This window comes from Mesoplodon bidens, assembly GCF_964165515.1.
Source record: "Mesoplodon bidens genome assembly, chromosome: 1".
NCBI classification, from domain to species: domain Eukaryota; kingdom Metazoa; phylum Chordata; class Mammalia; order Artiodactyla; family Ziphiidae; genus Mesoplodon; species Mesoplodon bidens.
This window is the reverse complement of record NC_138176.1, coordinates 125,220,316-125,247,312: the sequence shown is the minus strand read 5'-3', so window position 1 is coordinate 125,247,312 and position 26,997 is coordinate 125,220,316. Positions and strand designations below refer to the sequence as shown.

At 36.7% G+C, this 26,997-nt stretch overlaps 1 protein-coding gene across 1 annotated transcript in view; it reads right to left on the bottom strand.

The window, feature by feature from the left end:
• The window catches only part of LOC308625391 (transmembrane protease serine 11A-like), a 61,714-nt gene that overhangs the window by 2,649 nt on the left and 32,068 nt on the right, over positions 1 to 26,997 (bottom strand). The window contains exons 4-8 of the mRNA XM_081249506.1: positions 15,417 to 15,484; positions 13,002 to 13,162; positions 8,655 to 8,693; positions 6,560 to 6,731; positions 3,491 to 3,750 (exon numbers count right to left, since the gene is read on the bottom strand). Of these exons, the coding sequence (XP_081105632.1) occupies positions 3,491 to 3,750; positions 6,560 to 6,731; positions 8,655 to 8,693; positions 13,002 to 13,162; positions 15,417 to 15,484 (700 nt within the window). The remainder of the gene's footprint in view (positions 1 to 3,490; positions 3,751 to 6,559; positions 6,732 to 8,654; positions 8,694 to 13,001; positions 13,163 to 15,416; positions 15,485 to 26,997) is intronic.

The following is a 26,997-nucleotide window of genomic DNA, read 5'->3' as shown; positions in this document are numbered from 1 at the left end:
GAAAACAGTAATATCACAAGCATTCAGGGTTTTGTTATATCAACCATATGCTGATTGGGAAACTGACCATGTAGTAGACAGAATTCTACTATGATCCCCAAGATTCCTATGTGATCTCCTTTCTCTGAGGTATGGGTGGGATCTGTGAATATTATGGATGTCATTCTTATGATTAGGTTATGTTCTGTGGCACAGGAGAGGGAATTTTGAAGCTTAATTAAGATGTAGTCAGCCTGACAGTGAGTTCACACAAAGGGAGATTTTCCAAGGTGGGCCTGACCTAATCCTGTAAGCCCTTTTAAAAAGGGCTTAGGCCTTCCCTAAGTTCAGAGAGTTTTCCCTAATGGTTTTGGAGAAGCAAGATGCCATGAGCTCTGCAGCTGCAAGAAACTGAGTTCCATCAGCAACCAGCTTGGAAGAGAACTCAGAGCTGTAGATGAGACCACAACCCCAGCTAGCACTTTGATTGCTGTTTTGTGAGACCCTGAGAAGAGAACCCAACTAAGCTATGTCTGAACTTCTGACCCATGGAAACTGTGAGATAATAAATGTGTGCTCTTTTAAGTTGTTAAATTTGTGGTAATTTGTTACACAGCAGTAGAAAACTAATATAGACACTAATTTCTGTAGAATGCCAATTCAGGATTCATTTCTGTACAGGTGTGTTTGCTAAAATGTTTAAAAAATGCTCAAATTATTCTGTTCTTTGAATATAAATGGTGTAATTTTTTTTGCCTACTACATTATCAATTAAAAATAATTCATGTCGGGCTTCCCTGGTGGCGCAGTGGTTGAGAGTCCACCTGCCGATGCAGGGGACACGGGTTCGTGCCCTGGTCCAGGAAGATCCCACATGCCGTGGAGCAGCTAGGCCCGTGAGCCACGGCCACTGAGCCTGGGCGTCTGGAGCCTGTGCTCCGCAACAGGAGAGGCCACAACAGTGAGAGGCCCGAGTACCGCAAAAAAAAAAAAATTTTAAATAAATAAATAAATAAATTAATTAATTAATTCATGTCCAGTGCCGGGAAGGGTAAGATGAAATGCATATTGTAGGTGACAGTGTAAATTCATAAATCTTTCATAAAACTAGTTGGCAAAAAGTTATAAAAAGTATAGTCTAACACAACATTGTAAATCAACTATACACCAATAAAAATTAATTAAATTAAAAAAAAAAACATAAGAAACAAACAAACAAAAAGTATAGTCTATAAGTCCTATACATCCCTGAACTGTTTCTCAACTATTGTGGGAATGCTTAATGACATTTCTCAGAAAGTATTGATTTTTTTCAAAGAATCAGCTTTTTATTTCATTAATTTTCTCTATTTTTTGCTTTTGATTGAATTCACTTTCACTCTTATCTTTATTATTTCCTTCTTCCTGTTTATTTTAGGTTTATTTTGCTCTTCTTTTCTAGTTTCTTGAAATGAGAACCTATGTTATTGATTTGAGACCTTTCTTGTTTTCTAATGTATGCATTTGCTATGTTTCCCTCTCTCTTTACTGTCTTAGATGCATCCTGCATGTATTGATATTTTTTCATTTTCATTTTATTCTATGTATACTTACAATTTTCTTCAAGATTTTCTCTTTGACCTATGAATTATTTAGAAGTGTATTGCTTAATTTTTAAGCATTTAGAGATTTTCCTGTTATCTGTTACTGGTATCTAGTTTGATTCCATTATCATCAGAGAACATACTATGTGTGATTTCCATTCTTTTAAGTTTGTTGAAGATTGTTTTATGGACCTAGATATAGTCTATCTTGGCGAATGTTCCATGGGTGCTTAAAAAAAGTAGGTATTCTGTTGCTCATTATAGTGTTCTACACAAGTTAGATTCTGTTGCTACTCAAAAACTATTATGGCAGGTATATTTCTACGCCAACCTCAAACTCCAGGCCAGAAGTGATTCTTTCCATCAAGCCAAAGGGAATCTGAGGTGCCCTTCCCATCAAGCAAAGAATGCAACTCTATCTTAGGAGAAAATCCATCAGAGAGAGTGAACACATGGTGGTGTCAGGCTCACAGCTCTACTAAGTTAACCCTAGGATTATTAAGCTATGGATAATAATTTCTGTGGTTGGTAATATGACCTTAAAGAAAGCAATACATATCTCAGCTTGTATAATATGGAGTGAAACCAAATGGGACATCTGGAGAAAATCTAGAGACCATCAAGCCCATTCTCAGCCACATTAGTGAAAGGTATTCCTGGTTCCTTAGTGGAGAATGAGAATTAAAGGCTTATTCTTTAGAGTTTATTGTATATAAATTGTATAGAGCTCTGTGAATGAATTTTTTCATTCTCAAAAAGTCCTTTCTTACCTTCTCAAGCCCAGAGTTAAAGAAACCCTCTCGCTGTTGTTATATGTATGCCCCTGGACCAGATTTTAGAATCCAGAGTATATCTGACTAAATATGCCCCTAAAACATTAAAACATGAAGTCATTTTTATTTCTTAGGAGATTAAGTTAGTATATCAAGTTAAATCATCTTAGAGAGGTCAATGGAAGCTTTATTATGAGAGACGACTTATCTCTATACAGTATTCTTATCCCTGATAACACCTAATTAGCCGCTTTAGTTCTGAAGCAGATTTTGCTGCAACTGAAGATCGTAGCTGAGCAAAGAAAACATTTTTGAGGTGATTGAGGAAACTGAAAAAGTGATGGAGCAAACTAAGGGGAAGAGGAGATGAAAAAAGGGAGAGGAGGCTGACAGAGGTGGGGCTCAAAGTGAAAGAGTCGTGGAGTGAAGGTTGGCATGAGGGTTATAGCATATCTAGTATATACCTGGCATTGCATAGAGAATGGTACATAGAGATAGATTTTAGTGTTGCTGAAGGAACCTTCTTTTCCTTTATCTTCCTTGAAGCTTTCCCTTTTGGAGCTGTCTTTCCCTTGTTCCATGTGATTCTGACTAGGCTGCCAATCACACACCTACCTTTCTTGCTATAGGCGTAGGAGTGAGTATTTGAGTTAGCCAGTCAATCTGGTACTCCTGGACACAAACTGGGCCAAAAGAGACCTTTTCAGGGATTAATGTAGTTCTGACAAAGAGAAGGCACATGCTCTTTCCTGGCATCGACTAGGTGAAGACGTACACCCTGAGCTGCTGTTGGCTACCTTTACCACTAGGGAGCTAGAATCCCTCTATATGAAGGTGACCTGGGGAAAACAGAACCAAGTAATGGAAAGACTCAGAGATTCAGAGCCTGATGACATCATACAAACTCCTGAATCCAACTGTATCTGAAGCCAGACTCATCTCTTGACTTCCAAATGACAAGGGCCAAATTTACCATTTTATTATTATTTTTTACTTTAGTTAATTTGAGTTGAGTGTCTGTCACTTGCAAAATAAGAGCCCTAACTAATCCAACCAAACTGTGTGGAAAAGTCTGACAGAATAGTATTGATGGACATTAAATCACACTGCCATAAATAGGGCTTAGTGCTCCATGATTCATTTTGGGATACCCACCACCATGAAAAAGTGCTCCAAATCCTGTGACATAGACAGTTGAATTTGGTTGGAAGGACACAGAGGCTTCTGGCAAACAAACTCTTCGGATCTCATCAGTAAAAGTGACGCTGGATGATAATTGCACAACAGCAATGTCATATTCTCTTGCTGGGAAGTGGTACCCCTCATGGACAATAATTCTTTTGATATTTCTTTTCATTAATGGAGGGTTGATTGTTGTTCCAAAGCTAACAGTCCATTGATGTGGATTTGCTTTACTGGAAAAGGTTAGAAATGAACAGAATATATGAACTGTATTACAATAATTGCATGCAGGCTAATAAAGGAGAAAATTCCACCCTAAAACACTTGGTTGCAATGATAGTTTTCTTTGGCCATATAGTCTTTTGTTACTGTTTTGAAAGATAAAATATATACAAATGGCATCTTTGAGCTGAAATTCAGTATAGAATTATTGAATTTTAGAACTGTAAGGCTCATTAAATATTATTCATTTATTTCTTCAGCAAATATTTATTAAACATCTACATGTTGAACCTTATTTGAAATGCCGGGGATAAAGTGGCAAACAAGATAGAAAGGTCCCTGCTGGTGGGTGTATTTGATTTCAGTGGAGGAAAAAGAGCAAAACAAATTAATGAATAGATAAATAATTTCCCACAGTGATAAGGACTATGAATAAAATAGGGCAATGGAATAGAGTACAAGGGGGTAGTTAGATAAGTCTCTTGAGATCATGGCATTTGGGTTGAGACATGGTTGATGAGGAGTCAGCTGTGAGAAGATGGGGTGACAAGTTTTCAGGCAAACATCTCAAGGGCTTAGACCAGACAGGCTGCAGTTCAGGACACAAGGGAATTAGGATGAGGTCGGCGAGGTAGGCAGGGGCCAGATTTTAGAGTGTCTTATAGGTCATGAATAAAGTGATTAGATTTTATTCAAGTGATATGGCAATTCACTGGATGATTTTAAGCCAAGCATAATGTAGTCTCATGTTAAAAAAAAAATCACGTTGGTTCTTTCCAGAGAATAGATTGTTGGAGGGCAAGAGTGAATGAGGCAAAGCTGTCGTAAGTCCTATGAGAGATGACCAAGTGTGGGTGACTTCTAGCTTATGGGCTTGAGCAGCTGGTAGATCATGGCACATACAGGGACTGGGAAGGTCATCTAGTAATGAAAGGTCCTCTAGTAAAGGCTTTGTTTTATACTTAAGGAAAATAGGGCTTAGATGGTTTAAATTATTTGCCTAGTATCACATGGCTGCTTGTCTCTCTTTGTTTTTTATAGGATACCATCTCCCACCAAAATGTATTATTAATAATGAGATTAATGTTCCTTAACTAATTAATTGAACTAACATCACCCAAGAGGGGTAAGCAAAGAGACAGGTACTGCCGATATAGATACTTGTTTCTGAACCCAATTATTTCTTTTTTTTTTAAATTGAAGTATAGTTGATTTATAATGTTTCAGGTATACAGCAAAGTGATTCATTATATATATATATATATATTCTTTTTCAGATTCTTTTCCATTAGCGTTAATTACAAGATATTGATTATAGTTCCCTGTGCTATACATAGGTTCTTGTTGTTTATCTATTTTACATATAGTAGTGTGTATCTGTTAATACCAAATTCCTAGTTTATCCCTCCTCCCTTTCCCCTTTGGTAACAATAAGTTTGTTTTCTATGTCTGTGAGTCCATTTCTGTTTTGTAAATAAGTTCATTTGTATCTTTTTTTTTAGATTCCACATATTAGTGATATAATATGACACTTGTCTTTTACTGTCTGACTTACTTAGTATGATAATCTCTAGGTCCATCCATGTTGCTGCATATGACATTATTTCATTCTTTTTTATGGCTGAGTAATAGTCCATTGTACATATATACCACATCTTCTTTATCCATTCACCTGTTGATGGACATTTAGGTTGTTTCCATGTCTTGGCTACTGTAAATAGTGCTGCTATGAACATTGGGGTGCATCTTTCCGAATTAGAGTTTTCTCTGGATATATGCCCAGGGGTGGGATTGCTGGATCATATGGTAGCTCTATTTTTAGTTTTTTAAGGAACCTCCATACTGTTTTCCATAGTGGCTGCACCAATTTACATTCCCACCAACAGTGTAGGAGGGTTCCCTTTTCTCCACACTCTGTTCAGCCACAGTTTCTTTATTTAAAACCTTAAGGACCTGATACTAGGATAATGACTACTACCCCTACTGACTTTCCAAATAAGTGTAAGTGTAACACAATTTTAGAAAAGAAACTGACATTTTTTTTCTTAAATTCCATATATATGTGTCAGCATACAGTATTTGTCTTTCTCTTTCTGACTTACTTCACTCTGTATGACAGACTCTAGGTCCATCCACCTCATTACAAATAGCTCAATTTCATTTCTTTTTGTGGCTGAGTAATATTCCATTGTATATATGTGCCACATCTTCTTTACCCATTCATCTAATGATGGACACTTAGGTTGTTTCCATCTCCGGGCTATTGTAAATAGGGCTGCTATGAACATTTTGGTACATGAAAAAAAATGTCATGAAGAACATAGGGGTAAGACAGGAATAAAGACACAGACCTACTAGAGAATGGACTTGAGGATATGGGGAGGGGGAAGGGTAAGCTGTGACAAAGTGAAAGAGCGGCATGGACATATATACACTACCAAACGTAAGGTAGATAGCTAGTGGGAAGCAGCCGCATAGCACAGGGAGATCAGCTCGGTGCTTTGTGACCGCCTGGAGGGGTGGGATAGGGAGGGTGGGAGGGAGACGCAAAAGGGAGGGGATATGGGAACATATGTATATGTATAACTGATTAAATCTGTTATAAAGCAAAAAAAAAATAAAAATAATAAACATATCTTAAAAAAAAAGAAAGGTAAAAAAAAAGAAAAAAAAAAGAAAAGAAACTGAAAGAAGTTTTTCTCATTTTACCTCAGTAATATTTGGGGACATTGATTATTACTCAGAAGATAATAAAACTCAGAGTTTTTTTTTTTAAGCAGTAGTAGTAGCAGTAGTCGTAAGTTAACGTCAATCACTTACTTCCTAAAGCAGTGCGCTGCAGTAACAAGCCACGTATTACTAATCAAGGTGGCCCCACATTGATGTATGTTATTATGCTGAAGGGAAGCTTGCCAAGGCCAGTCAGACTTGCCCACAATCTCTCCGGACATTATCCTGTTCACTATTAATGGAACAACTCGTTTACCACAACCTGAAAAAATGAGATCATTAAGTTGTAATAAACATCTCTATAATCCCTGATACAGAGAAACTAGTAGAGTACTGCAGTGCAATATTTGCATGTCATTATATAAACATGTACAATATTAATATCCATCCTCTGTATTTCCTGATAGTTGATGTTTTGCTCACTCACTCCCTTTATAGATGTGGATATATATTGCCTACTGAAGCTATGTAAGGCTGTAAAGTGTTGACACACCACAAAGTGTATGTCCTGAGGACCTGCAGTGTCAATTATCCAGATGTTCTGGGAGCTCCTACTAAGATTATTGTTTCCCAGTTTTAGATGTTCCCACCATGTTACTTTGACATGAAGCCCTCACCAAAAGAACTAGTCAGAGAAGTAATTGCTAATTCCTTGGAACTCCTACCCCCATACATTTTTCTGAGTGACTAGTTCCTAAAGTGAGCACGGGTTAATGTATCATGACCAGTCTCTTACTCTTTGGGATGGAGGGTTCTGTGTTTCCACATAAACATCACATTCACTATTGGTAGGAATAAATATGTACTTTATTATGTGCATCAGATCAGAGATTAGTTTGATGCTTAGGGTTCCTGCTAAGAATTAAGCCTGTTTAAAGCATGGTGCTCATAAAGAAAACATGGTAGGTTCAATTCTTGTTCCAACAAATTATGTATCAAAAAGGAAATTCACTTTACTGGTACTGATTACACTCCTTCTGTGGCCAGTCATTTTAGAAATCCCCATCACTCTGCCATCTCTAGTTTAGACTACCATTTTTCTCACCTGAAGGACTGCAATAGCTTGCCTGTTCATCTCCCTGCCTCCAGCTTTGCTCTTCCAGTCCGTTCTCCACACTGAAAACTGAGTGACCTTTCTGATGTGTGTAAAACCCTTCAGTGACTTCTCGTTGCCCTCCAAATAAAGTCGAAATGTTTCAGCGTGGTTCTGGTCCTTGATCATTATTAATCACACCCCTTTCCCATGCCCGCCCCATTCTATATTACAGCCACACTGACATTCTTCAATGACAAGAAATGACCGTGTTCTTGCTTTTCTGAAGACATTTTTACATTCTGCTCCCACTGCCCGAGACACTCATTCCACCTGTCACTTGATTTTCTGTCCTTCCTTTCTCGTCAAGGATCACTTTCTGACCCCACAAGACCAGGTTAGCTGGCTCTGATTGACTCTCATAGCACTGTGCTCTGTCTCTGTCATAGCGTTTATCACACTGTTTTAACATTTCCTGACTTATTTATGTCTTCTCCTACCTTCAAACTCCTAACTTTAGAGGAAGATCATGTCTTATTGACACTTGTATTCACTTTCTGGCACTTGGTAGATGTTAAAAAATTATTTATTGAATGAATGAATAAAATGTATAGTGTGTTTGCAAGAAACAGATGAAAATGAAAGAACAACTTTCCTAAAATTCATCACTGCTATAATAAAATCTTTCAAAATTTAGGTCACAGTGATATAAAGTGAGTGAGTGGAGCTGCTGTCAACCATCAGGATGGGTATAATAAGTAAATTTTATAGGTCAGTCACAAATTATGGGGTCTATCTCTTTCCCATTTATCACTTTCTCATTTTATTTCTCAGTAGAAAGTGGTTTGTGAAGTTTTGTGCTGGAGATTTCATAGCAGTCAAAAAATTAGCTAGGCAAGTTCATTTATTCCAAACCAGAAATATATAATTTCTTCAAACTGCCCCCAAATTCCCACCATGTAAAATATTTTTCTTGAACATTACAAAAAGATCGGTCTTAGGGACAAAAAAATGTTTTCATCTCTTACTCAATTGTTATTCTCTCCCAAAGAAAATGTGGGACATGGGTGGGAGATTATGAGCTAATATTTGAAGATATTATCCTCCCTGATATGGAACTTGAACTTGTTTTTATAAGCTAACTAGACTTACATGATTGGACAGTTAGTTTCCCTGTCGATGAGCTCATTGCTGAAAAACAAAATAGAGCAAAGAATGATAATTTGATATTCTTCTGGTTGGTCTCAATGACCGGAAATTATCAGAGGATACTGACCGCATATGGATTCTAGAAACATGAGCATATAGATCAGTCAGGAAAATGGTTATCCGATATAACAGAATATGTGTACAGTTCTTGTAGAGATTTATAGGCAACCACTAATTAGCTGGGTAATACAAGCAGTAGGTGATTAAGGCACAAATATTGGATGATCAAAACCCACAAATCACTTGTATTAATACAGAACAGTGGTTTTCCAATGGTGCAGGATAAAGCTTCTTTGGATTTTATTTAAGGAAATAGAGAAAGTGGGGAAAGAGGGAGCAACTAGATGGGGTCTTCAGGTCAAACCCAGGCTCAACCAGAACAGGTCTGTTTTTATCTCTTCTCTTTATTTAAGATTTCACATAAGCCTTTCTTTGGTCAAAGGGTTTGGGAATGGAAAAAAAAAAACTTTGAAAACTACCACATAAACTATATTTAAAATATTTCTAAAACACGGTTCCTAAATGATTAAAATGATTTTTTTCTGAGGAATAAACTACTGTATATTCTTATCAAACACCAGCTGGATATTGGTAAAGGCCAATTATTGGACAGAATCTAAGATTAAATTCTGTCATTTCCAACAAAGTTAGGGATCTGATAAAGGAAATACAAACATTTAAACTTAAGCTGATGGATGGTTGCATGAAAACTGTGATGGTTTTCAAAATAAAAGGGCTTAATGAGTAGAATGAGGGTAGATTGGTTTTACTTATTTCTACCAATGCCATGTTTCTCAGACTCATATTCTTTGTATCTAATTTCTCATTATACACAATAAGAATGTTTCTTTCTACTTACCTTCTATAAATTTCACTTGGGAAACTAGTGATGATGAACTCTACAAAGTGGGATCTCTTGAGAATATCCAATTCAGGGATACCCTTAAAGGCATACCTAAATCATTATATGGTGAAGAATAAATTTCTCAGGTCAGATTCTCAGTATTTACTTATGAAAGGAACTCAATTTTCAGTCAAATATAGTTTTAAGGTAATAAATTTCTTATTTTATGTTTGTAAATGTAGGCATACCTTAGAGATATTGTGGGTTCGGTTCCAGACCACTGCAATAAGGTGAATATTGCAATAAAGCAAGTCACAAATTTTTTGATTTCCCAGTGCATATAAATGTTTACTTTTACACTATACTGTAGTCCATTAAGTGTGCAATAGCATTATGTCTTGAAAAAAACTATATATATATATATATATATATATATATAAAATTAAAAAATACTTCATTGCTAAAACATGCTAAAGATTATCAGACACTACAGGGTTGCCACAAACCTTCAATTTATAAAAACACAACATCTCTGAAGTGCAATAAAGGGAAGTGAAATAAAAAGAGGTATTTTAATATGCCACATGTTAGTAATAAATTAAAATGGAAAATAGTATAATGTTAGACTTCTTCAGTTAAAACTTCTTCAGCTTAGTTTGAGCAAGATGCAAATCACCCCTTTCCAGGAATGATACCAGGGTGAGTATAATAGTTGGGAGTGTAATTGGATTTTTAAGGACAGAGTTTTAGAGAGAATGATTACACCTGAAACTAAACTACCCATACACAAGTAACTAGCTGTTTCACATTTCCAGTTTTGACCAAACACTTTTACTTTCCACGTCTAGAAGTGAAAATAAACATTAAACCTTAGTTTTGAAAGTGACCCTCTAACACACTTCTGAGTTGGGAGTAATCATATTCAGGTCAGTACATGCTACAAGTAACATGATGATAACTGGAACCCACATCAACAACGTGTAGGCGGTGAGCCGCTCTTCCACAGCCACGGTGTTTGCAATTCAAAGGAGCTGATTTTAATTTTGCTGTGACACATTACATTACGTGAAAGACCCACACCACACACTTATTTGTCAAGCCAAAACACAGATTCTTGACAAATTATGGATAAATCTTGGGCTGCAGGGCTGTTTCTAGACTTGGTCTAGAATTTCTGCAGTTCTCCATTCATTTGAAGTCCACCAAATTAAGTTTTGCTGGAGAGCAATGTTTTTGTCTGTAAGAATTGCCTTGAGGATTCTACTGAGCTTTCTACTAAATGGGCCTTTGCTAAGTGCTAGTAAACACTGCTCTTTTTATATTTGGAAATTTGGAAAACTTCAAGGTTATAGCTTTTTCTACCACCAGTTACTCGCATTAATGCTTTCAGGTTTCCAACATATATGCACAATTTGCTAGCTTTCTAAGAGGTAATGACCTATATGTTCCATATTCTATTTTCGATTTCCTTGTGTATCTTCATGGTATTTCTGTGACTTCAGGAATAACAAACATTATCATTGCAAGTTTATAGTTGAGAAGATGGAGGCAAAGGCATGGGCCAATTACTTGGGTGTTCCTGCAGTGACTCAGTGGAGTTAGAATTAGGTAACTCTCAAATCAGGTTCTCCAGCAGCACATCCTGCCCTTTAATCTACTATAGTCATTAAAATAAGCTGCAGGTCACAAACTGAACCTATAAGAAACAAAGAGCCCAGAAAACTGATGACCATTTCATACTTCATTTCTGGTTTCAGATAGCTCAGGCTTTTAAGTTCCTGGCAAATTAACTGGCTGTTGGAAATTACATAGAACACATCATGTAATTTATCAGAGCTTCCACCATTTCACAACCTCGATTCATTTGTTTCCCCACAAACAAGAAAACAATGAAGGTGGATTAAGCCCTTGACAGGTTCTTCCCTCCTGGGTTGGGAGAGGTCCCCAGGTTTATTCCCTGACTAGCTGACTCTTTGTCTCATCAGCAAACTCCTGCCCATCCCATTCCTGCAGATTTTCACTTCCTGGTCAGGTTTCCTCTTAAAGGGTCAACCAGACCCTTGCAAGGGCAGGGCCTTCTGTTTCACATCTGATATTAATCACACTTACTCTGAATCTCTTCTGTGACTCATAAGTCTGGTGTCCCCTGGAATTTGTATGGGAAATCTGCACTTGTCTTCCAGAAATAGATGCTTGTGGAAGCAGCTTAATGTACAGGGTTAAACAGGTTTCTGTCTAGCTGGTCTCCTCAGAGTCTTTAGTATGCTAATATAAGGGATGAATTTCCAAGAGGTGAATATCATAGACTGAATTTCTGAAATGCGTTTGACCAGACCCTTTTTTCACAAGCTTCTCAAGAAAGTAGTAATCTAGATTTGAATGTTTGCTCCTTTTTTAAAAAAAAAGTTATTTATTTATTTTTGGCTGCACTGGGTCTTCGTTGCTACACCTGGGCTTTCTCTAGTTGCAGCGAGTGGGGGTTACTCTTCGTTGTGGTGCACGGGCTTCTCATTGCAGTGGCTTCTCGTTGCTGAACACGGGCTCTAGGTGCACGGGCTTCAGTAGTTGTGGCATGCGGGCTCAGTAGTTGTGGCTCGAGAGCTCTAGAGAACAGGCTCAGTAGTTTGTGGTGCACAAGCTTAGTTGCTCTGCGGCATGTGGGGCCTTCCCGGACAAGGGCTCAAACCCATGTTCCCTGCATTGGCAGGCGGATTCTTAACCACTGTACCACCACGGAAGTCCCGAATGTTTGCTCCTTTTAATTATTGGAATCCTTAGCCTTTTTTGCCCCTCTTTCACATCTATAAAGGTGAGTTTGCCTAATTCATAAGAATATAGAAATTAGATGCTGCATGTAAATGATATAGAGAAGGGCCTTGATAAAGATTACTTCTCTTTTTAGAGAAGCAATAATGGTATAATTATTCCTATGATTTATTTTCTAGTTTAGTGATTTTTAAAGCATTACTTACAAGAAGGCTTTAGTGGCTCCAAAATTGATTTACCATTTTCTCAAATGCCCATAGGAAAAAAAGTTAACATAAACTTCATAATTGCACTCTTTACAGAAATGATTCATATTTTAAAAAGGCAACAAATGAGTTTATGTTTTAGAAACAGAAAAACTGTTTTTGCTAAACACTTGGTATTTTCACTTGCTTAGACATGGAGGAAGTGGCTGGCTCAGGTTGACTATGTTAGTGGTAAAGGTTTGATTTTATTTCTGGCAGTCAATTACTACAGAAAAAATCACTTGACAACTAACTTCAGACATGCTTTCATCAGAGAATAATAACACCTTTAAAAGTCACTTTTTTAACTTGAAATTTTTTCCATCTGAATTCTTGCTATTATTTGGAATGGAAATAATGGTAAATAAGTTTATGATTAGACATAAAATGGACTTAATAGAGAACTTCACATCACATAGAAAGATACCTACTTACCATTAACTTCAACTGACGAGGCATTTATTGACAAAGCTCTGGTGTTACTTATCTTCTCATTTAAGATGCTACGGATTTTCCTTTTTCTCACTGCCCTTGACCCAGCAGAGCGGAACTGGAACACCATAATGACATGTACTGTCACACCATCTTCCTCTGGACTGCAAGAGAAAGGTACTTGTTCAAAGAATACATCCAGTATTATCTAACTCTCTTTTCCGTATTGTCTTCTTCTGAATTATGCCTCAGTTGTTGAAAGTGTCAAGAGCTAATCATCTCACATTGATAACTCATATATGTCACTTTCTGACTCAAGATCATTTCATATGTTCCCTCTTCAAGTTTTCATTATGTCCTGGGTGGATTTTCCCCATTAATTTGAAGGCTTGTTATAACATTTGAGTTAGACACCAAAATTTTATCATCAAAATTATAAACCCTGAGGATTGGAAAAAACTTTAATGGTGTCTTTGGCCAGTCCCTTGTGTGATACCTTCATCAGCTCTACAGCCTCCATGATACATGGTCATCTAACTCCAGCACAGTAATTTAAAAGATTTACTTCTCTAAAGAGGGTATTCCTCTTTGGTCGGCTCTGACTTTAAGAGAGCTCTTCACTTGGAGTTGAAATATGTCTCCCTAAAGCTTACATTCCATAGGCTTAGGTCTACCATTTGGGACATACATAAAACATCAGTTCCCTCTTCCACATAAAATATTTGAAGACAGTGATATTCTTGGTGTCTGAGTCTTCTCCAGATTACACATGTCCAGTTCCTTGAACTTTTTTCATATACACAAGTTCAAGCCCCTTCACTTGTGGGGTTGAATTTTTCCATACTCTTTAAGTAGGAAAACCAAACAATTAAAGGGCTTTAAGAAAAATGGAAACCTATGTGTTGATCTGCCATGTGTTTTATTTTTACATTTCAAAAGATCCAAGCTCTGGGCTTCCCTGGTGGCACAGTGGTTGAGAATCTGCCTGCCAATGCAGGGGACACGGGTTCGAGCCCTGGTCTGGGAGGATCCCACATGCCACGGAGCAACTAGGCCCGTGAGCCACAATTGCTGAGCCTGCGCATCTGGAGCCTGTGCTCCGCAACAAGAGAGGCCGTGATAGTGAGAGGCCCGTGCACCGCGATGAAGAGTGGCCCCCACTTGCCGCAGCTAGAGAAAGCCCTCGCACAGAAATGAAGACCAAAACACAGCCATAAATAAATAAATAAATACATTTTTAAAAAGATCCAAGCTCTAAAAAGCACTGAAGCCCTATTTTCCTGAATTCTTCGATTTAAAAAAAGAGGGAATCATATCAGTTTGAAGGCATTTTATATATTGTGGTTCATTTAGGCTTTGGAATGTGAAGATATAAACAAATAGAATTTTATGTCAAATTGGTAAATATACAATCTAGTAATTTTCCCTCTTTTTAAGTCAGAGGGAAAACATTGTTTACCAAGTGGGATTTCTCTGGACCCACACAAAAGCTTACAAAATGATAGTGGCTACAAATTCAAAGGAGTTCATAAGACTATGATAATTTTGCTAGGATGCTATGGCAAGTCAGAATTTAAAAATGGAGGGCATGAAATCTAGAAAGTTTCAGCAAATACATGCTTTTTGTCTCCTAAATATTATAAAATTTATCTAATATATATTGTAAAATCCTTCTGGAGGTCACTAGTTACTTGATAAAGGTATAAGGAAATTGGGGTAAGTCTGCCAATAAAGCATTAGCCTATTGATGAGAAAACCGATTATTATTTCCTTCAGATAGATCTGACTATATTCATTTTCTTTAAGAAGATGAGTCACACAGGCCCATATGTTTGTATCTGTTATGTATATGTTCTGCTATGAGCTTTCCAAATAACACAATTGAAACCTCTGAGCAATTTCTGCAAATGACAGGAGTCTTCCCTCTCCACCACAACAAGCAGAAATTCATTAAAACAGTAACATCTTTTTGTTTGGGTATGGCTCCTGTAACTAGCTAGGCTTCATTACAGGTAAGACTTATGATCCCATTTTGTAGTCAACTTTGCCTTCTTAATACTTTTGAAATTACATGTGTATTGAAAGAATACAACTTGGTGCATGCAGTGGCATGCTGCTGGGTTTTCCCAAAGCTATGGTTTCTGGTAGTCCCAGGCCTTATAATCAGTTGATGGGATTTGAATCCTGGTTCTGTCACTTGCGGAATTTTGAACGTATCACTTACCCTCCCAGAGCCTTAGTTTTTGTGTTTACAAACTGGTGGTCGGCCCTGTATCTCGAGACTGTTGTCGAAATAATATTTATAAGAAATCCTAACCAAAAGCCAAGCTCATAGAGGCAACAGTATATGAGGGTTCCTATCTCTTTTGCCCTTTGTCACTCCAGGATGTGAATCCACCTTTGCCCAAACATACATACGTCAGTCTGACTACTTGGTTCTTGATATAATGCTTGTTCAAGGCCGAATCTATAAATATATCATCCACCTGTTATTACAATAAGAGAGAAACTATGTGTTAATATTTTACAAGAAGAATATACCCCTGATTAAATGTTAAAGCGATAGAAAAATGTTTTAACATGAGTAATATCATGATTTAAACCAGTGGTTCTCAATTCCAACTGTGCAACAGAATCATTTGCAGAATTAAAAAAAAAAAAAAAGACTTAAGATGCTGGGGCCCCTCTCCCAGAATTTTGGTTATAAATCGTCTGGACGGAACCTAAGCATTTGTATTTGTAAAAATCTCCCCAGGTGACTCTAATGTGCTGACATAGGTATCTGGGGTAAAGGTTATCTTCCTAAAACTCCACAGAAGGTGAAGCAGAAAGTTGCAGAGCAGAGATGGGACATGGAGGGAGGCCTTGAGAAGTGGTGGAGAGAACCACTCAGTGCTGGATTTGAAGCCTGCTTATCCTGCTGCTCATGAACTGGGTGACCTTGGAAAAGTTGCTGAACCAAGCTGAGCCTCAGTATCCTAACCTCTAAAACAAAGATATTGCTATGCTACTCATAGGGTGGTAAGGATTAAACACATATAAAATGCTGGGTATATTTTGGTAGTAGACTGCTGGTGGATCAGGTTAGCCCCCATCCTGGCATCACAGGTCTCAGATTTCTCTGCAGGTCTTTGGCTGTAAGTACAGGGAAGAGGCATTAGAGATTTAGGAATGAGCTAACAATTTTCTAATTGTTGTTGATTCTGAGCCCTAGGGTAGGCCAGGAAGGAAGAAAGAGTAAGGTGGTTTTACAGGTTTAGGTCAAAGTTGTGTTCCTCAGTTTATGTCAACAGGGGAGGAGAACAAAAACTACTGTTTGGGGTCCATTTGCACAGAATTTTAATTGCCTGCCAAGACATGATGCTGTGACTTATCACACCTAGATTTTTGCTTGCAGTATCCCCCAGTGACCACTTGGTGGCAACAGTGTCATCTGAATGCAGGTACTGCATTTCATATTTGATAGTAGATGAGCCAAATGTGCTCATCTATTTAGCACAAAAATTATGTCCTAAATCCTTAAGAAAGAGACAAGAAAACCACCTCTCATTTTGAAAAACCCAAAGAATGGAAATAAAAAAGAAGACTTTCAGAGATCAAGGAACAAGTTGTGACTTCCTTAGGAGTATCAGGCATTCGTAAAAAGCTTAATTGGGAAACAAAATATATATCCCCCTTACTCCTTATAATAACTGTATGAAATAAGAATTATTTTGATTCTTATTTCATTTGAAAAGGAAACTGACACTCGGAGACATCATGTGAATTTCCCTAGCATCATGTGGATTAATAAACTGGGACTTAAATCTAGGTCTTCTGTCTCTAGGTCCATCTCTTATCAATCACACAACCTCCTTGTTAAATATGATGTACATTTTACTTCAATTTCTTTCATAGAACATACGACAATAAGTTATAACATAAACAGTCGATTGACTTAAAGTATAAAAGTTTTAAACATATATTTGGTAATATATTTTTAAACTTCAGATCAAAGACAGTATTTAGAAAATAGAGAAATTGCTTGTATCCAGAATATACACTTACTTGTATTTAAATAAGAAAAGCTTAAATGGACTGAAGAAATGTGGGGTTTATATGTTAGAAATGAAATTATTTTGTAAGATATTTTTTTGTAAGACCAATAATTGTTTTAATCATTTCTCTTCCGACATACACAGCCAGTCCTATTACTCAGTATCTGGGGGAAATCCAAAAGAAAAGAAAAGACTAATCAAAACAAAGGGAAGAAAAATGACCAGTATTAAAAGGAAAAAGGTAAATAGTGTTTGGGTATCTAAAGAAGTTTGGTTTGTAATTATCCTCTGAAATTCTACCCGCAATAGATCCCTTGGCTGTTTGTGACTTGTTGGTGAAGGTACTGGATTAAGTTTTTGACTCTGGATGACATCATTCATCTGGCAAAATGCCTGCTGAGAATATCTAGCCCCAGCATCCATTCCATCTTTGAATAGTTCAGGTGTCTGGGAAGATAGGAGCTAAAAAAATAACATAAGAAGAATCTAGGTAGAAGAAACTTTGGTAATCACAGAAATATAGAAGTCTCTTCTCTATAATTCAAATTCCAGGACCGTGTCCCTATAAAGCCTCATTGGTTGGATCTGGGGTGAAGCCCAGGATCTTTATGTTATCCTAAAAAATGCTGGGGCACAGAAACTAGCTAACAGGGTTCCTACACTAAAGGAATTTAAAACGGGAAATCAGAGAAAACATGAACGTAAACTTTATTGCTGAATGGAGTTTATGTAAGAACTAGCTTTCTAGAGACCCCCCAAAAAATGTTTCCTTTACAGATTAAGGCCTATTTCATCAGAAACATTCTGCCAGCACTTTGGCATTCTAATTCTAAATTCTCAGAAGTTTCAAAGGACACCTTTTTTAAGCTGTGTGCCAGCTTGTTCTAAGTTTATTATTTACATATCTTAATAGAGTTAGTGATTTATAAATCTATCTTGCTCCCATTTGGAGCCAGTTGTAGAGTTTTGTAGTTGGAGTTAGTCCCTCATATTGAACAAAAGACCTTCTCTCAAGGTAGTACCTCTTTATGTTTGATGACTTTGAAATGCTGGAAGTTGCACTGAGACTAAGTTCTAAGAGGGCAATTGAAGGTTAGTTGGGTGTTTAATGGAAGAGCTAGGGAGAAGCCTTCAATTCAAACAAACAGACGGGTCCAGCCATTTAGCTCTCATTCCCAGACTACCTCTGTTCACACATGTAGCCCGCCTTTCAGTTTAGATGCTTCCCAGCTTGCTCCTCTCACAGCAGTCTTTGTACTCACATAGGGGCGTTTCAGAACTGAGACCACTAACTTCAGAGAGATATGCCACTGAAGACTAACCAATGGAATATGAAGGCAGTTTCTACCAACATCACACCAGATGAGTGCCTGAGAACTAAAAGTTTAGAGCCAAAACATGCCAAGAAAAAAATTCAGATCCTGTTGCTTTCTCCTAGTTATAATACGAGTGGCACACAAAGGAGGGTATAAGAGATGCTTTTTAAAAAACACACCTTTAACCTTAAATAAGGTTTAATTGAAGTTGCTCTACTCCAGGGCTGAACTCAAGGTAGAAATAGAGATTAGAGCACAATTGCATTTGAGTCTCTGGTCACAGAGTCATATGTTCAAGGGCCTCACCATCTGTCATTCATCCCCATACCCACAACCCCCATCAACAACACCATTACCTTTCATGCTTGGTAGTGCTGTTTTCAGGCATGTCCTGTTTCCCTGTGTACTTGCCCTTCTCAGGCTATTCTTTTGGTCTGTAGTCCCCTCTCTGATTCTGCTGGCTCTGCTTTTCTGAATCACAACTCTCCTTCAAAGTCTATTTCAGATAAGACCTACTTTGGGTTTATTCCTTGAACCTCAGAGTAATCTTTCCTCTTCCTGTCCTAATTGTTCTTATTCCTCTTATATCTTCTACTCCTTAATATAGTTATTTATGAAAATATATTATCTCCTCTACTAAACTGCAAACCTTTTATGGACAGGGACAATCATTCTTCTTTTCATACTCTACAATATGTAAGAATTCAGCATGCTTTTTTGAATGAATTAATAAAAGGAAGTGAAAATTTATCAGAAAGCCTTGCATTTATCAGGAAGATTTTTATTAGTGTTTTTAATGAGATTTACATCAGATTGAGATCAGTGCTCCTAGAGAAAAAAGAAAACTGCACATGAAGTATTTGAGGGGAATTTTTTCTCCTTGTTGACATTTTCAGTAATTTGATTCCTATGGACTAAGAGCTCCTACCCACTGATATGTACAAGCAACATGTAACGGTTACCCCTCTCCAAAGGCAGCCTATATTCTTTGCCCTCTAAAAATAAAGACCATAATCTTGATCGTTCTTATTGCAATCCTTTAAAGTTGTTATTCTACCTATTTAAAATCCAGATTTTTGGCAAAACCCAAGATTTAAGAAGTCAGCTGTGGGCTTCCCTGGTGGCGCAGTGGTTGAGAGTCCGCCTGCCGATGCCTGGGACACGGGTTCGTGCCCTGGTCCGGGAAGATCCCACATGCCGCTGAGCGTCTGGGCCCGTTAGCCATGGCCGCTGAGCCTGCGCGTCCGGAGCCTGTGCTCCGCAACGGGAGAGGCCACAACAGTGAGAGGCCCGTGTACCGCAAAAAAAAAAAAAAAAAAAGAAGTCAGCTGTGAATCATTATCCTAATCCTATGTAGAACATGACCAACCTGAGCACGATGGTGCTCACAGGATTTTGAGGCTTACTGGACTTTTGATCTCTTTACTCCTCAAGGAACCAGAAAAAGAACAAACTAAGACCAAGGCTGGCAGAAGGAAAGAGGTAACAGAGATAAGAACAGAAATAAATGAAATAAAGATCAGAAAAACAATAGAAAAGATCAACAAAACTAAGAGCTGTGTTTTTGAAAAGATTAACAAAGTTGACAAAACTTTAGTGAGACTATCTAAAAGAAAAAAGAGAGAGAAGACTCAAACAAAATCAGAAATGAAACAATAGACATTATAACACAAAAATACAAAGGATCATAAGAAACTATGAACAATTATAAACCAACAAATTGGATAATCTAGAAGAAATGGATAAATTCCTAGAAAAATATAACCTACCAAGACTGAATCATGAAGAAATAGAAAATCTGAGACCAATAATGAATAAGGAGATTAAATCAGTAATCAAAACCCTCCTCAAAAGGAAAAGCCCAGGACAAGATGGTTTCACTGGTGAATGTTACCAAACATTTAAATAAGAATTAATGCCAATCCTTCTCGAACTCTTCCAAAAAATCAAAGAAGGAACACACCCAAACTTATTTTGTGAGGCCAGCATTACCTTTATACCAAAGCCAGATAAGGACACTACAAGAAAATAAAACTTCAGACCAATATTCCTGAAGCAAAAATTCTCAACAATGTATTAGCAAACTAAATTCAACAGCACATTAAAAGGATCATATACCATGATCAAGTGAGATTTATCTCTGGGATGCAAGGATGGTTCAACATATGCAAATCAATAAATGTGACACAACACATCAATAGGATGAAAGCTAAAAATCATATGACCATCTCAATAGATGCAGAAAAAGCATTTGACAGAATACAAGCTTCTTTCATGATAAAAACACTCAACAAATCACGTGTAGTAGGAACATACCTCAACATAATAAACTCCATATAAGACAAATGCACAGCTTACACCAAAATTCAACAGTAAAAGATTGAAATCTTTCCCTCTAAGATCAGGAACAAGATAAGAAGGGTGCCCACTCTCACCACTCCTATTCACCATGTTACTGGGAGTTCTAGCTAGAGCAATCAGGCAAGAAAAAGAATAAAAGGCATCAAAATCAGACAGGAAGAAGTAAAATTGCCTTTTTTTGCAGATGATATAATTTTATATATAGAAAATCTTAAATATGCCACCAAAACACTGTTAGAACTGGCCAATGAATTCAGTAAAGTTGCATACATATCAACAGAGAAATCAAACATATAGAATCAACATTCATAGTGTATAGAAATTAGTTGTGTTTCTATACAATAACAACAATATATCTGAAGAAGAAATAAAGAAAACAACCCGATTCATAATAGCATCAAAAACAATAAAATACTTTGGGATAAATTTAACTAAGGATGTGAAAGATCCTAACAATGAAACTTCAAGACTTTGGTGAAAGGAGCCCTTGTGCATGGTTGGTGGGAATGTAAATTGGCATAGCCACTGTGGAGAAAGTATGGGGAGTCCTCGAAAAACTAAAACTACCATCTGAGCCAGCAATCCCACTTCTGGGTATAGGTCCACAGGAAATTAAAACAGGAGCTCAGAGAGATATCTGCACTCTCATGTTCATCACAGTATTATCTACAATAGGCAAGATACGGAAACAACCTAAGTGTCTGTCAAAAAATAAATGGATAAAGAAGATGTATATACATATATATACAGTTGACCCTTGAACAACGTCGTGGCTAGAGGTGCTGCCCCCTGTGCTGTTGAAAATCCCCATATAGCATAACATCCCTCTGTATCCACAGTTCCCATATGGTTCTCTGTATTCATGGTTCTGCATCTGTGGATTCAATCAACCATGGATCAAATCATATAATCCTACTGTATTTACTAATGAAAAAAAAATCTGCATATAAGTTGACCCTTGCAATTCAAGCCCATAGTGTTCAAAGTTCAGCTGTATATTCCTCAGCCAGGAGAAAGAATGAAATTCTGCCAACATGGATGGATTTTGAGGGCATTACGCTAACTGAAATAAGTCAGACAAAGACAAGTACTTTATTCCAGTTTTATGTGGAATCTAAAAAGTGGAATCCATAGAAACAGATAGTAGAATGGTACTTACTAAGGCGAGGGGATGGAAAAAATGGAGAAATATTGATCAAAGAGTACAAACTTCTGGTTACAAATTAATAAGTTCCGGTATCCCATGTACATTGTAATGATTATACTTAATGACACTGTGTTATATACTTGAAAGTTGCTAAGAGAGTAGATCTTGTGTTCTCACCACACAAAAAAATAGTAATTATGTGACATGATGGAGGTGTTATAGTGGTAATCATTTTGCAACATAAGTGTATCATATCATCACATTTTACACCTTAAAATTACACAATGTTATATGTCAATTATATTTTAATAAAGCTGAAAAAATTGATACAAGGAAATGTAGAAACTAAGGATGAAGACATCTTTATATAATTAGTAATGTAATCCCAATGTATTGGCTAAGTAAAAGTGGTCTGACAGAGCATATAAATTTATAATCTTTATGGATTTAAAAATTAAATGGGAGAAGAATTGATGTAGAACTGAACTTCCTATTATAGCTTAGTCCCTTCCTGACAAATAGAATAATTTAGTGGAGATAGCACCTGTTGGAGTTAACCTATATGGCTTCAAATCTCCCCTCCTTGATTTACGAACTGTGGACCTTAACTTCAGAGGCTTAGTTCTCTTATCTATTTATAAAGTGTGAATAACAATGCCTCCTTTGCAGTGTTATATTGAAGATTAGACATGAAATATACAACAGTTAGCTTTTTCTTTCAGTATTCAAATTTAACACATTGAAGGCAGAGGTTGTGATACACATTTTCCTCTTTTAGTCATACCTAATCTTCAGTTATGAAATGAATGTGAGTTTGAGCTCCCAAGTAAGAACTCAGTCACATTCTACACACAATTTTTGTAACCTCTGAACACAAAGTTTTTTGTTTGTTTGTTTTTTTAATAATTGCTGCTTATTTTCTTCTCTAAGCTTCCAAATAAGCTTTCAAATTCATCTCTTTTCTAGGCATAGGACCATAGGCCTACACCAGGCATTGGGCCTCTTACTTCTCTTACATTATGCAACTCCAAACTTTAGGTAGTCTAATAGCTTTGCTAAGTTGTTTACCTTGACCCAGTTGCCTTTTCTCAAGAGAAGAGCTGCCTGCTTCAGAGAGCCACGTCTCTCACTGGTGTCTTCAAGGTCCTTTAGAGAGTGTTCCTAAACTACATTATCTCCTTACATCACTTCTGTTTCCAAGTCCTTTGTCTCTACAACTCTAGACATATAGTCCAAAGGATAGTTTGAGGATCATTTCAGGCACTGTTTCTGGTGTTCCTGGCACAAAGAAGATAAAATTTAGGAGTGCTTTGGGCACAGGAGAATTGGGTTTTTTTGGAGACAACACTAAGAAAATTCCTAACTGGTGCCATTGTTAATTCAGATGGTGGTCACTGGCACATGCTAATACTATACAGTATTCAATGACCATTGAACCATGTGGGGGGTTGGGTCAAAAATCTGGATATAACTTCATAGTTGGCCCTCTGTATCCCTGGTTCTGCATCTGTAAATTCAACCAACCACCAATCATGTAGTACTGTAGCACATATTTATTTATTTATAGCATGTATTTATTGAAAAGACTGCATGTAAGTGAACCTGTGCAGTTCAAACCCATGTTGTTCAATGGTCAACTGTAACTGAAAGGGAATAATGTACCAGGGATAACTACTTGATTTCTGGTGTTTTGTGGGATGGTAGATGGGAAGTAAAATCACACAGAAGATTCTTATGGATGACAAAAATGTATTAAGAAAATGTAATCTAAAACCCTAACTATATCGTTTACTAGCTGAATGATCTTGGGTAAATTAACTTTTCTGTACCTTGATTTTTCAATTTGTAAAATTGTGGTAATAATTATACTTACCTCATAAGTTTGTTTTTGAGGATTAACTAAAATAATACAGATACAGTGCTTAATGTGCTAAGCTAATTGAGTGCTTGGCATTCAGTATATGTTAACTAGTGTTATTGCCATAGTGTTACAAGTTTTTAACTTTCACATTTGTAATGATCCTATACTTTAAAAATATTTCTGAAATATATTTCTTCAAATAAAGTGCTCGCTCAGTCAGTGATCCTACTCAAACTTATAATAGTAATAAAAATGACCTACCTATTTAGGAACATCATGGTGTCTGGTTACTGGAATATTCTCTGAAGAATGGTATGAAAGATGAGATATGTCTGTGCTACTATCTCAAGGAACTGGAATGGGTTTTAGCAGTATCTGAGCATGAACTCATTTTATTTTTGTATCTCCGTTTCCATTCAAATCAGTAAATCCCCAATTATGAGGAAGAACAGGACCTACAACTTGTATTTCTTGGCTGTCTAATTAGCACACACATAGGTCAGAGAGAAGAATCTGGTTTCACTCATTGGCATTTAGCAACAATAAAAAGGAGTGGCTCAGGATGAGGCATGAACACTTCCTGTAATTCTCCTGAAGGTAAATTGGTGGGGATTGGAGGGAAAGGGACATTGTCTCACTTAAACAGGGCTAAAATAATACACAGCCTTTCCTGACCATGTGAACCCTAGTTGATCTTCCTTTTCTTTGAAGTTCTTCTGCACTTATAGTCCTCAACATACAATTTAGTCCTTAATCATATCATGTCATGCTGTTCAGTTTCATGTGTGTTACTATCATCTCTCCAAGGAGATGGGAAGCAGTTTGAAGAGATGGATCATGGTTTTTTTCTGTAAGACTCAGGGGCTAAGAAGTGTCTTAAGCTGAATAATCATACCATATATTGGTGAGACAGATTGTTTAGTTAGTTACATTGGGAAAACTGGATCATTACCTGGGTTGCTACTTAATATCACATACAAAGGTGGACTTCAGATGCATTAAAAACCTTCTGTAGAAGGTAGAAGTATAGTTTAATAGAAGAAAATACAGTAAAATAATTTTATAACTTAAAAGAGGAAATAACTTTTTAAAAAAAACCTTAAAAACACAACCATAAGGCTGAGAAAACTGATAAATATGATTACTTTAAAATTATGGATTTTTGTTTTATGAAGGGCAATTTGGTCCAAATTAATAAAAGATGGAATGGATAAGTACAATGTCTACTACCAACAAACTGTTCCTATCTAGAAATCATAAAAGTCAGAGCAGAAATAAATGAAATAGAGATGAAGAAAACAGAAAAGATCAATGAAACTAAAAACTGGTTCTTTGAAAAGATAAACAAAATTGATAAACCTTCAGCTAGACTCATCAAGAAAAAGAGGAAGAGAGCTCAAATCAATAAAATTAGAAATGGAAAAGGAGAAAGTTATTATACAATGGACACCACAGAAATACAAAAGATCTTAAGAGACTACTACAAGCAACTATATACCGATAAAATAAACACCTAGAAGAAATGGACAAATTCTTAGAAAGGTATAATCGCCCAAGACTGAACTAGGAAGAAATAGAACATATGAACAGACCAATCACCAGTACTAAAATTGAAACTGATTAAAAAACTCCCAACAGACAAAAGTCCAGGACTAGATGGCTTCACAGGCAAATTCTATCAAACATTTATAGAAGAGTTAACACCTATTTTTCTGAAACTCTTCCAAAAGAATTGCAGAGGAAGGAACACTCCCAAAGTCATTCTATGAGGCCAGCATCACCCAGATACCAAAACCAGACAAAGATACCACAAAAAAAGAAAATTATAGGTCAATATCACTGATAAATATAGATGCAAAGATCCTCAACAAAATACTAGCAAACTGAATCCAATAATACATTGAAGGGGTCATACCCCAAGATCAAGTGGGATTTTTCCCAGGGATGCAAGAATTTTTCAGTATCTGCAAATCAGTCAGTGTGATACCCCACATTAACAAACTGAAGAATAAAAACCATATGATCATCTCAATAGATGCAGAGAAAGCTTTTCACAAAATCCAACCCTGATTTATGTTACAAACCCTCCAGAAAGTGGGCATTGAGGGAACCTGCTTTAACATAATGAAGGCCATATATGAAGAGGTGCGGCCTTTGGGAGGTGATTAGGTCACGAATGGGATTAGTACCTTATAAAAAAGACCCCAGAGAGCTCTTTAGCTCCCTGCTCTCCACCATGTAAGGATACACCAAGAAGTCTGAAGTCTGCAACATGAAAGAAGGTTCTTGCCAGAACCTGACCATGTTAGTGTCATGATTTCAGACTTCCAGCCTCCATTACTATGAGAAGTAAATTTTTGTTGTTTATAAGCCACTCAAGCTATGATACATTTTTATAGCAGCCCAAACTGACTAAAACAAGGGATTTATAACACAAAGAATAAATTAAAACCATGTGCTCTGCACAAAACAAGAAAGTGCATTTTTGCAAGAATGAATACTAATAAAAGAATATATGTGAAATACAGTATGGTTGTCTGCAGGGGGAGGAGAATGAGAGTGTGGTATGAAAATAAAAGAGAAGAAATAAATAATGACAACTAGAGAAAGGCCTTGTAGGTCCTTATGATGATAATGTTTCATCACGTAACTCAGCCTTTGTACCTGTGGTTCTTTCACACCTAAAAACGTGTGCTTTAGTGAAGCTTCAAAGTCCACCTTCAAACACATAATGTTATAGACGTACCTCTATAAGTGAATTTCTTTCACTTTTTTTAAAAAGACCTACTTCATTCCTGTCCATTTACTTCAGTAGAAACAATGTCTTAGTTAACCTAAAACAATGCCAACAATGTTGGCTGTAAAGAAAACAAATTTTAAACTTTCCTGTTAAATTATAAATATTTTTTCAAAGTTCAAAAAATTGAATATCTTTTTAACTAAGATTAATTTATTATTAATATTTTTACACTGAGGAAGTTTTGTGGAGTCACTCAGGGTCAGAGGAATAAAAGAGGTACTAGGGTATGTATCCAAGTTTTTTCTGGCATTCCTCAAGAAATGATCACAAATGCTATTTTCTAAGGTGCTCTGAATATAAAAGAATGGAGGATATATATCAATCTATAAATGTAATTATTGATTTGAGGGGATGAGACTGCAAAATAAAAAACATTGCATAATTTAATGAGAATTGAAAATATAGATTAAAAACTCCATTTGTGATGTGGCTGTGAATATGTTGCAACTGGGTATGCATGTGGACAAGATCAAATAG